This window comes from Prenolepis imparis, unplaced genomic scaffold (assembly GCF_030444845.1).
Source record: "Prenolepis imparis isolate NDT839.2.m4 unplaced genomic scaffold, iyPreImpa1.0 SCAF_10, whole genome shotgun sequence".
Taxonomy (NCBI): domain Eukaryota; kingdom Metazoa; phylum Arthropoda; class Insecta; order Hymenoptera; family Formicidae; genus Prenolepis; species Prenolepis imparis.
Window position 1 is genome coordinate 6126285 of NW_028141168.1, and position 12655 is coordinate 6138939.

The 12655-nt window shown below is 32.0% G+C and overlaps 1 protein-coding gene and 1 long non-coding RNA gene across 2 annotated transcripts in view; one reads left to right on the top strand and one right to left on the bottom strand.

The window, feature by feature from the left end:
- Positions 1-12655, top strand: part of LOC145941563 (uncharacterized) — a 105079-nt gene that overhangs the window by 9644 nt on the left and 82780 nt on the right. The window lies entirely within an intron of this gene.
- Positions 2812-12655, bottom strand: part of LOC145941561 (uncharacterized) — a 39001-nt gene continuing 29157 nt past the window's right edge. Inside the window, exons 2-3 of the mRNA XM_083047707.1 lie at positions 8945-9114; positions 2812-6796 (exon numbers count right to left, since the gene is read on the bottom strand). Coding sequence (XP_082903833.1) covers positions 6473-6796; positions 8945-9114 — 494 coding nt within the window. The 3' untranslated portion in view covers positions 2812-6472. The remainder of the gene's footprint in view (positions 6797-8944; positions 9115-12655) is intronic.

A 12655-nucleotide genomic window follows, 5' to 3' on the forward strand; every position in this document is an offset into this window, starting at 1 on the left:
GATTTATCAACGGATTTGCGGAGGATTTACAACCCCCGGACAGGACCGGTAATAGGGAGCCAATCGGCTGAGCCTGTTAATCCTCTTACATCGTTTTACGCCGCTTCCGCGGAAGTGCGTCGGTGCGAGATGGTGTCCACGAGCTGCGCGATTCATTCCCGTTTAATCGATTTTCACGCTTTTAACTTAAGCGAGAGACGTATAACCGATAAAGATTTAATTTATAACACCAGAGTCGGCGCATCGTGAGTTTTTTGAGAACCTGAAAGCGACTCATAACACGATTACTGGGAAACGGTTTCGCATGTTTGCATAATAACGTATTCCTCGGATATAAAGTCGTTGGATTTGATTTATAATAAAAGATATTCGTATTTTTGTATACAATATATTCTTTCTTATTATTTAACAACTTGTAGAATCTATTATTTAATAATCGAAATTAATCAATTATTATATATGTAATCGGGATAAATTTTTTTTATTATTATATTAATACTTATTATATTAACATATATTAATATTTTCATAATTATATTATATTAATATTAATATTTATTATATTAAATTCTATTGCTATAAAATATGTATGAAAAAATTTTTAGAAGAAAGAATTGTATATTATTTTGTAGGCTCGCGAGAAGAAAGAAGCACAGGTTATTATTCGGCCATTAATTGATGGATATTAATCGATTAAAATTTTAGTTGACTAAAATAATCCTTTAATCAATAATAATCGAAATTCTATTGCTATAAAATATGTATGAAAAAATTTTTAGAAGAAAGAATTGTATATTATTTTGTAGGCTCGCGAGAAGAAAGAAGCACAGGTTATTATTCGGCCATTAATTGATGGATATTAATCGATTAAAATTTTAGTTGACTAAAATAATCCTTTAATCAATAATAATCGAAATTCTATTGCTATAAAATATGTATGAAACAATTTTTAGAAGAAAGAATTGTATATTATTTTGTAGGCTCGCGAGAAGAAAGAAGCACATCAGGTTATTATTCGACCATTAATTGATGGATATTAATTGAAATCAATAATCAAAATTCTATTGCTATAAATTATGCATGAAAAAATGTATAGAAGAAAGAATTATATATTATTTAGTGAACTCGCGAGAAGAAGGAGTACAGGTTATTATTCGGTCCTTAATTGATGAATATTAATCGATTAAAATTTTAGTTGACTAAAATAATCCTTTAATCAATAATAAAAATTTTAATGCTATAAAATATGCATGAAAACATTTTTAGAAGAAAGAATTATATATTATTTTGTGGGCTCGCGAGAAGAAAGGAGCACGGGTAATTATTCGGCCATTAATTCATAAATTTAATTGAAGCGCTTTCCGCGGTCGCATGCCCTGATACGCACGTGTGTCGCGGCACGCGACGCGCCTTTACATACGCACTCACGTGACACGCGTATATATGCGCATATATGTCGCAGGAATGCGTGTTTCTTTGTAAATCGGAATATATATATATATATATATATATATATATATGTATACATGGTGTCCCGAACATCGGCTCCGCGTCCTTTCGTGACCGTCGGACATTAATTACACGCGCCGTGCCTTTTTAATACGAATCTCGCCTTTGTGAAGGAGGGAAGGGGGAGAAGAAGGTGGTGGACGTCGGCGACTCGCGAGACAAAAGCGTGTGTTGTACCTGACGATGGAATTATTATTTTTCGCATTCATCCCTCCTGCTCTTCGTCGCCTCTTTTTTGACAGCGATATTTTTTATCCGCCACCATCGCGCTCGTCAATTGCCTTCGGAGAAAATGAGTCTTTCCTACCTCCACCCTCCCCCCGCTCAATCTTCCCTTACATCGGCATATCCGAAAATCATCGATCATATACGTAAATTCACGCGGATACACCTGGCCTCGACCTCCATCGGTATCATCTTATCTCTGGTGATCTTTCCCTGGTGTCCCCGTGTCATCTCAATTCTCGATCCGAAGAATTCCGGGGTCTCTCATCTCTCTCGGGTCTACCCCGTTCGGCTAATAAAATCATCCGCATCGAGACTGGAAATTATCTGACGAATTCATCTGCTTATCGAGCATTAAAACGCCGCGGTTGTCCCGATGCCGATGCTATCTCTTCTCTCCACTTCTTTTTTTTTATCCCTCTCTCTTTCTCTCTCTCTCTTTTTCTCTTTCTCGTGTAGGTAGATAGGTGCCTAGACATACCGTGGCGCCATGCGAACCGAACTCTTTCCCTTCCTTGCTCATCTTTTTTTTTTTTTTAATCCATTCAATACGCCCCACGAGATATTCCTTAAGTTCGGGGAGGCCAGTTTAATAAGAGCCTTGTATATATATCTACTATATAATGTATCTATAATTCACTGAAGAAACGATTGTTATAATCTTACCTAGGAATCTTGGAGCCGAGATTTCCGTCCGCCATTATTCGTATCGTATGGAGAGGGGTGGGAAGGGAGGAAGGCTGTTTGTATTAAAATATATCATATGAATGTACAAACTTTTATATTTATTATTGAAGGAATTTATTATACTTATATCGACTCTACATTTGTTTGATAATTTGGTAAAATCTCTGATGAATCGATATGCGAATAATTTTGACACATGAATGCTAATTATCAATTGTTATTTCTCAAAAAAGCTATCATAGAATTATCTAAAATATTTATTGTTACATTAGAAAAAAAGTAAAATGTAAAAAGTGTATAGGATTGTAGGATTTATTACATTCGAAATAAGTATAAGACTGCACACATTTGAACGTACTTGTTTGTGATGTATAATATATATTTCGGAGATCTTCTGCAAAACAAATATAATATAATATAATACAACCATTCGCGATAAAAGATATTTATTATTTTCTGCTATCGACATAATTAAGCATTTATACACGATGAAAATAATAATTATTATAATAATGTTACACACTGTCACTTATCTAGCCTTCTGAATATACAGACCTTTCTGAATATCACATATATAATAAAACTTATAAATATCTTATATGGAACGATACTCCATCAGTCCGCGCGTGTTCATTTATTTAATTTTATATATGTACAAGGTTTCATTGCATGCTCTCTCCCTTTCTCTCTCTCTCTCTCTCTCTCACATACATACACACACTTTTTTCTCCCTCTCTCTCTCTCTTTCTCTCTCTCTCACTCTCTCTTTTATAGCATGATATACATTTGATGTTTTGCATCTGAAAATAAAGCATGATTAATCAGTTTCTCTCTTTTACGAGCGTATTCTATCGCTAGATTCGAGTAATATGAGAAGCGCGTGAATGAAGAATCGTTGATTTATAAATGAACAAATGAGACTAATGACTTGCGCTATTACTTGGCGATTAATAAAATTGAGGCACGAGCGTGACGCGTATATTTCTATATATATTTCTATATTTGATCAATTATTTTGTTATCAGAAGGTTAAATTTTCAAAATGCCTTGCGTTTCTGTGAGTAATGCAAAACTGGTTTCCAAATAGCCTCTTCACGTGGTACATATTGGGTCACGTTAATGCCGACAGTATCTTAAATTCGATGGTTTATAACTCAAGAAATTCGTAATGAAGTTTAATTATACCATTCTGAAAATATATCTCGATATTAAATAAAATATGTAATAAATATAACAATATATATGCATTATATTTTAAAAAATTTAAGATAATTGCTACATGGTTTTCATAAAGTGACCCAAGATGAAAATAATATCACTATTTGATGCATCACTTGAAGCCTTACAATTTTTGTTGAAGCATTATTGTTGTTTCATATGTCTTTAAGAACGTATATACGTATAATATAAAAAATCTCCGAATCAAAAATAAATTTAAATTTTATCATATAAGATAACTATCCAAACTATGTTAAGAAGAATCAAATTTAACTTTTTTTTTTTTTTATTAAGAAAGAAAGCAACATGTGAATTTTATTTAAAAAATAAAATCGTCTTAAATCTCTCTGAAAAGCAATTTCATGTAGAACATAATTATATTGATTATAATATTATCTGTTTATTTGTTGTAAGTTGTATAGATCTGTTTATTTTGTTAGTTGTTTTTACAGTTTCCATATCCAGGTTTTTGTTCTATTCTATTTCTCTTTCTTTCTTTTTCTCTCTCTTCAAATTTAATTTTTTTTTTTTTTATTAAGAAAGAAAGCAACATGTGAATTTTATTTAAAAAATAAAATCGTCTTAAATCTCTGTCAAAAGCGATTTCATTATTATATTGATTATAATATTATCTGTTTATTTGTTGTAAGTTGTATAGATCTATTTATTTTGTTAGTTGTTTTTACAGTTTCCATATCCAGGTTTTTGTTCTATTCTATTTCTCTTTCTTTCTCTTCAATTTTAAATATAGAGAATTCTAAAAAAATGTCAACAAAAACGAATAGATTTATTTTATATATATATATATATATATATTTATGTATACATATATATATATTTATATCTTAAAGTAATATTTGAACAAAATTTTTTGAAGGTTTTTGGTCCCTTATCGACCTTATTGAATTATGACGTCAAAAGCGAAAAATCATGAGTTTCCTCGCGAAATATGTTGAAACAAATAAATTTGTTTTAATGTAACTATTCATGTTTGTGTAACATAGATTAAAATATAAATCACTAAAATTGTCTTTTTAATAATAATAATTAATAATAGTAATTAAAATTAATTTTAATGGTAATTAATACTAATAATTATTAGAATTGGTTTTTGGATTTGAAACCGCGTAGATTTCTTGTTTTATTTTAACATTTCGTAAACATTTCAGCTCACTTCATGAGGGAGGAACAACCGGATACTAGTATCAGGCTGAGCCTCTCTGATGAAGTGAGCTGAAATGTTCAAACTCGAAAACCAATTCTATATTCTAATATTCATTCTAATATTCACATCGCGAAAGGTCAAAAATTAAATACTAATAATTAATAAATAGCTGTAAATCTTTGATTGAACACACATGTACAGAGATGCTTCAAATATGTTTTATTTTGCATACTATTACATTGTGCACATTATATGCACATTATATTATTTTATTAAACATATACTTTTTAAATTTTTTTATAAGGCTGTATTGATGCATCATATATGACAAGCTCGAAGGAAGTGTATTCATTTTTGGGCTCAATTTAATAAAAAACGAAATATAGCTCAAATTAAAGTTTTTTGAATGGACAAAATTGCTTCAGGTTATTTTCTTACAACTTTGTTTAAAAGCTGCTACAAATTAAAATGCGTTTGTTAAAAATAAGTTTTATTCTTCCAATTTCATTACAAGAAATACTAGATGATTTTCTGAATCATATTCTGATAATATATCTTTTTTGATTCAAAATTATTTTTTATTTATAATTATTTTTAAATCAAAATAATGATTGTAATCGTAAAAAGTAGTGATAATAGCAAGAGACTAAGAATCCCTTATGAAAAAAATTAGAATGGTCTATAATGCAATATTTGTCTATTTACAACGTTTCTTAAATATTTTTCACAAATCTATAGTTTTAAACATTTTGTTATACTTATCATAAGCTTAAAATTGAATCGCGTTCAATTAACATAAAATTGAGCTCATTTTGAATCTTCCCTTCTTTTCTTTGTCGAATATTTGATCTTTTTCTCGAAAGACCATTCGACTTTGATGCTTCGATGATTGTCATTTAAATTTCGTTTCGTGAGATCGTACTCTTTTTGCAGCAAGGCATTTTGCTTCATATCATCGTCTCGCAGTGTGACAGATATGAGAGGAGAGGAGGAGCGAACTTTATAGAAAGACGCACAGAAAAAACAGTATAGTAGGTTCACACATAAATCTGATTGTGCCAATCAGATTTACTATTAAATCTGGTTGGCACAATCAGATTTATGTGTGATCTGGTGTGAACCTACCATACTGTTTTTTCAGTACATTATCGATCTTTACGAGTGAGGAAAAGATATCGAGTTTAAACCCTCTCGATTATCAGGCAAGCCCTCTTTCTCAAAACCGAGCTCACACCTGATATTCCTCCATTCGTCTAGAGATAAATTTTCTTTACTACTTTCTTGGAACGAACTCTCGACTCACCCTCGCATTCGCGCCTTATTCGCGAGCGCGATTCATCGTCACATAAACGCGGAATCATACATGCCACACAATACACACACACACACACATCGCACATGCACATCTCCCAACACTCACCAAGATCCATCTGGAATCTAAAATCTGTAAGCCTTCAGGGGCGAACAAAAATTTCGGCGCGCGTGGCCGAGCTCGTAGAGGGGGAAGAGACTAAAATCTAGGATCTCTTCCGATTATTGAATCTCTCAACAGTCCCAAAAGAACCACCTGAGCGCTTCACCGTCCTCTACCTCCTGATCAGCCTCCATCATTCTACATCTATTTTTTCACTATTTTATCATTGACTATTTTGACATTCGTCCACCTAGTTAATAGGCAGCCGCTTGAGGATGTATTAGCTGATTGAAATGATGAGGTCCAAGATGGTGCGGGGGTGGTGGGCCCGGTAAGGGTTGTGACCCGACCGTCGGTGGTTGACATACGTACCATTCCGCTATTTCGGGTACCCGACTCGACGGGCTCGACATGTGACTCACGGGCGGTGGTAGGTTGATCGCCGACGTCGTTGGAACAATAGGAAGTGGTTGAGGCGACTCCGTGTTCTCCGTCACGGAAACGCTACCGCTGCTGTTGCTCTCCTCGCCCTCGCTCTCATACAACCCCGCCTTGCTCTCGTTGATCGCACCGTGTATCTACGAGGAGAAAAACGATTAAAATCAGATAGAAATGAATCTTTCTTTATCAGCTGGACAAAGATTTTGAGTCATCAATCATTATCCAGCTGATAAAGATTTATTTTGCATTTATATATAATATATATAATTAATATATTATAATAATTTTACTATAATTATATTATATATATTATCTTGTAATTTTATTATATTAATTATATAACTATAATATATATAAATATAATTATATTATTATGATTATTTAATTAATATAATATAGTATATTATATTACTATAATTATATAGTTATAATAAAATTATCCAGCTGATAAAGATTTATTTTGCACATTTATATATAATATATATAATTAATATAATATATTATAATAATTTTACTATAATTATATTATATATATTATCTTATAATTTTATTATATTAATTATATAACTATAATATATATAAATATAATTATATTGTTATGGTTATCTCTAATTAATATAATATAGTATATTATATTATATTACTATAATTATATAGTAATATATTATATGTATATATAATATAATATAAAAAAATATATATATATTATAAATTATATAGTTATAATAAAATTATGATATACATATTATATAACTACATAGTATAACTATATAACTATACAGTATATAATGTGTGTGTATTTATTTATTTACTCATATACAATGCATTTCGCGAAAGTATGTATTTTGTAACTCTGAAGTCGATCGTCGAGATATCGAGCCAGAGAGATCACGAGATCAGCGAGGAGAGCAGCATCTCGGCTTGGCCGTAAAAGCCAAGACGAAAGCAACGGGGATCAAGGATACGCTTCCATCTCTCTTTTGGTCCTTCCTTCATAATTCAGTGAGCAAATCTCAACGACCGTCTTCCCCGAATCACGTCTGCGAAAACGTGGAGTAGCAAGAGCGCCCTCCGTCAGAGGCAACATATATCACGCATATATATCTCGAAAATTGGCCTATTTGCATGGATCTCTGCCTCTTTCTCTGTGTCTTTCCGCGCGTGCCCAGATAATTTCTTATTAACATTCCACGATTATTCGCGCGAGAAAAGATCATCGTTGCAATCTTAGGGACAGTTCACGATTTTGTTACCGCGTTATTTTTTATCCCATGACAGTCTTCAGCTTTTAAATCGTATATAAAAGAAAGCTCATCTCGATATATGCATATGGAATGTGATTAAAATCATCGCGATAAATCAATTTTCTGGAAAAGAATTTTATAACCAAAGCAATATTATGACACGGTATTTATTTGTATCAAATTATACAAAAGTAAATGCATTGCTATATTTATTTATTTACATCTGATTATGTACATATTTCTTCTTATCAATGTTAAATTTTGATATAGTATAATCTCAAAAGTATATATCTAAAGAAAAGAGATGTCATTACACAATCGTTACGTATCATAAAACGAGGCGTAAAAATCGAGGAAGCGTGAAGTGGAAATAAATATATGCATCATTATACACTTATTCCGACTGCGTTTCTTACGATCGCTATACTGATGAGAGTTGTATTAAATGAAGCGATAGACGGTCTCGGAAAAACGCTCACTAACCGGAAGGACGCATATTTTGGATCGCTGAGGACCCTTTTTGTTCGCAGTTGATTCGCACAAATAATGTAAATTTATCTTTGCAGAATGTTTTGTATAAAGTAGTGTTAAATTATTTATCTATTTTAAAATAATTTAATCTAATTATAGAGATTTATAATACAATTTTGAAGCTTATACTACAATCGATCTTAAATAGAAAACTCGTCTTAATAAAATATCTTGAATAAATTATTATAATAAATTATTATAATTATAATAAATTAGTGTAATTATATTATAATATATTATAATATAAATTATAATATTATATATAATTTTATAATAATATATATTATAATATATTATAATATAAATCATAATATAAATTATATTATAATAAAATTTTGAAGATATATTATGACGTTTTAAATTCGAATAAAATTTTAAAATATTATTTGCAAAATACAAGTAATTAAAATACGTAAATATCGAATTTTAAATAGCACATTCTCGTCGACCATGTGATTAAACATTTATATGTACATATATATGATTATATATCTATTAATGATTATGTACCTTCATATGTTTACGGAGCGAACTTGGATGAGTGTAGGACTTGTCGCAATTCTGTTGTCGACAAGTATAAGGTTTATCCGATGTGTGAACGTGACTATGTTTCTTCCGATCACTGCTGTTCGCAAACCTCCTATCACAGCCCTGGAATTCGCACTTAAAGGGCTTCTCGCCTAAAAAAAAGAACGCAACAATACAGATTCAAATAACGTTTCAATTAAATACATATATAGTATTTAAAGGGACGAGAGAGATCGCCGTCATAAATATAAAATATTAAAATCGAGACGAATAAATTATATTAAATTAATTTCCATGCATTATACATATATATCATTGATTTTATTTTTAATTAGAAATAGAAATTAATAAAAAAGTAATAAATTAATTCTCTAATATGCTCTTTTATAATCGGAATATTTTTAAGTAGCAATATTTTATTCTCCACTTCAAAGTCTGAGATATATGTACAGATGATAAATATATATACTCGATAAAATAATGAAAAATAATATCAAAGCTAATCAGCTGTATTACAAATGCGATGGATTGGAATAGAGAGGAGTCAATTCGCATCATGATTACGTATAGGTGTCGGTAATTAAAAGACAGTAATTGCGCAAGCGCGCGCGTTACAGAGAGCCCCATCTTGATTATAGTGTATCTTGATGAGTGGCTCGGCGCAACTCCTTTCGATGGCTTCTCTTGGCTTTGCTTAGGGCACGCGAAGAAGAGAAGAGAAGAGAGAGAGAGAGAGAGAATGAGAGAGATATCGAGAGATAAGGTCCCCTGCACACGAATGGCCGCCGTAGTCGGGGAGACCGCGCGCGCGGTGGCGTGACTCTTATTTATTTCCAACGGAAGTTGACTGGAATATATTTTACCGTGTCGGTCCGCACCCCCGCATTCTACTCCCTCTTCCGGAGCTTCCTCCTCCTGGCGCTCTCGAGAAGAGCGGAGACGCGCGAACAGGAAGCGCGAACTTGGCGGATTTTTTATGAGAAAAATGGCGACCGGACTCCTCTCCCTTCCTTTTTCTCTCTTGCGTTCTCGCCCTTGAAGGAGTCGCGACTAGAATTGGGAATATGTGTTACCGAAACGCATAAAACCGAGACATTATAAGGGGGATGATTCTGCGAGAATCGCATCTTTCTATATATCTCGGAGAGTTTGAGGTAGAGAATAAAATATATTCCTGCTTAAAAATATTCCGATTACAAAGAAACATTATTAGTATTGGAAGTTAATTAATTTATTAATTATTATTATTTTATTATTATTTATTATTAATTTCCAATACTAAAAATGATAAAAAATTAATTTATTAACTTTTTATAATTTTTTATTTCTATTTTTAATTTATTAGATTTTTTTTAATAGACAATGACTTATTACTAATAAAAATTCATTAACTTTTACGAAATTTGCGAACATAATTTATTGTCTGACAATCTTGTGTTCCCATAGAAGCTTATTAATTTTACACGCATAACGATATCGCGGGTTTCGTCTCATACGCGTGAAAAACATGCGATAAGATTACGATGGCAGGCGTGACACGTACATATCGTGTGATACAGATTATATTCAAATCGTTCGGCAGGCATCTGCGGCACACGGGCATTATAAGTATAGGTGTGTCTTAAATATTTATGAAGCCGTGCGGAGAGAGATGGCGGTTTTCACGCACGGTGTCACCTGTTATCTCAAACGACTCATTGTCAGCTGTAACTCTCGGTTTCTCACTCTTATTCGCTAAGGAAGGGAAACATCTCAATTCTTGAATTTTACGACATCTTGCTTATCTCGATTGCAAAATGCATTCGCACCACGAAACGCATCGAGATATATTTAACGATTTAACGCAAGATTTGCGACCATGTGAATATTTATAAGCTCTCATTTATATTTAACAAAAAAAAAAACATGAGAATATTTTTTGTAATATTTTTTAACGTTGAAAATTATTTCAAACTGCTCCATTAATTTTTACAACTCTATGATATAAAATAAACTATTTTAATGTATTGTATTACGTTATACGGTATATGTGTGTGATGTATTAAAAAATTTATTATACTCAAAGTTAAGTATATCGTTAGGACTTTTAATAATTTATCCAGAATAAACTCCATATTTAATTATGAATATTTTATTAATCATAATTTGCACACAATAAATTTCCTTTTAGGGCTAAAATTCCTAATGATATATTTACCTTTAATTATAACAAAACTTTAATCGAACATTGTGACATGACGAGACAATTTGACGGCGAGAATCGTATGTGTCAAAAAGAAACCAAGGAAAATAATCACCGTCCTTTTTTTGTATTTGAACATAAAAAAAATAATTTTTTATCAAACTCCATAATTTAATCGAATAATTTGCATACGCGACAATTTTACGATTCGCGGCGCGAATGACAGCGGGGTCGGGATATATTCGCGTGTCTCAATCTAGATCCCTGCATCACAAAAGAGAATTGGCTCGACTTTTTGTGGCCGGTCTCCACCCATCGATTCACACCTCCTCGAGGAGAGGAACCCTCTCTCGTGCCGATCGAAAAAGGGGGCACGTTCGCATCGTCGCGGCCAAATGCGTCTGGTTAGCCAACAGCTCGCGTGAAAAGGAGCCATCTCTAGGGAAGGGAGGCACGGAGGGCGAAAGAGGCACTCCTTTCCAAAACAGGACGATTAATAACTTTTCAAATCTGTCCCCGGCAGGGCCAGGGGTAGAGGGAGAGAGAGAGAGACCTTCGGTAGCGCGCGCGTTGGCAAATAAATAGCGGATAAATAAAAGCGCGCGCGTCTCTCTTACGTCGTTGCATTCTGTCGTGCGCGGGGTTGCGTGTGCAGATGGCAACAATATGCCGTGAAATATTGCCGGCGGTCAATGTGTGCTACCGCCGCGATACAGCAACGCACACAGCGTCGACGCGAGACCACGATCGGTTGAATATAGGGTGTCCCAGAAATCTTCCCAAAATCGGCTTCAATTTCAATTTTGACAGATGTCAAAATTAAAATCAAATTGAATTTAAAATTTAAAATTAATTTTAATATTTATTAATTAGGTTTAATATTTTATTTTATATTTTATATGTTATCTTATATTATATTTATATTTTATTCTATATGTTTTTATTTTTTCATTTATTAATTTTAATTTTTTCTAATTAAAAATTAAATTTTGATTAAGATGTCGAAGCATTAATACTTTACAAATTAATAAGCAGTTGAAAACAAAGGAAATCATTAAATCAAGTGAGTAAAACTCGAGTAAAATTTAAATAAATTTTGCACGTACATAATTTCAATTTGAGATTTTAATTTACACGTCTGTATTCTTCATAATTCTCTACGAAAAAGAGAGTCGGTCATAAAAATTCAGTTTTTTTAAGATAACTTGTATACAGAATACAACAAAAATGTGGGCTGGAATAGAATAATTCTATTTATCAAATGAACAAAAAAATTTATGTAAACATGTCCAAAAATGTGAAAAATCGTTTTCAATCATGTCTTAATATAATTAATAATTACAAAGCATACTATTTGTTTTCAACAATACAAAACAGCATAGAAAATAATTCCCACATCTCAAAATAATTTATTCTCGCGCAAAATGGGCAAGTTGTTTTCCAAAAATTGTTCGTAAGAGCCAATTAAAAAATAATTAAAAGGACATACGTTTAGATGAATTTTTTCGCTC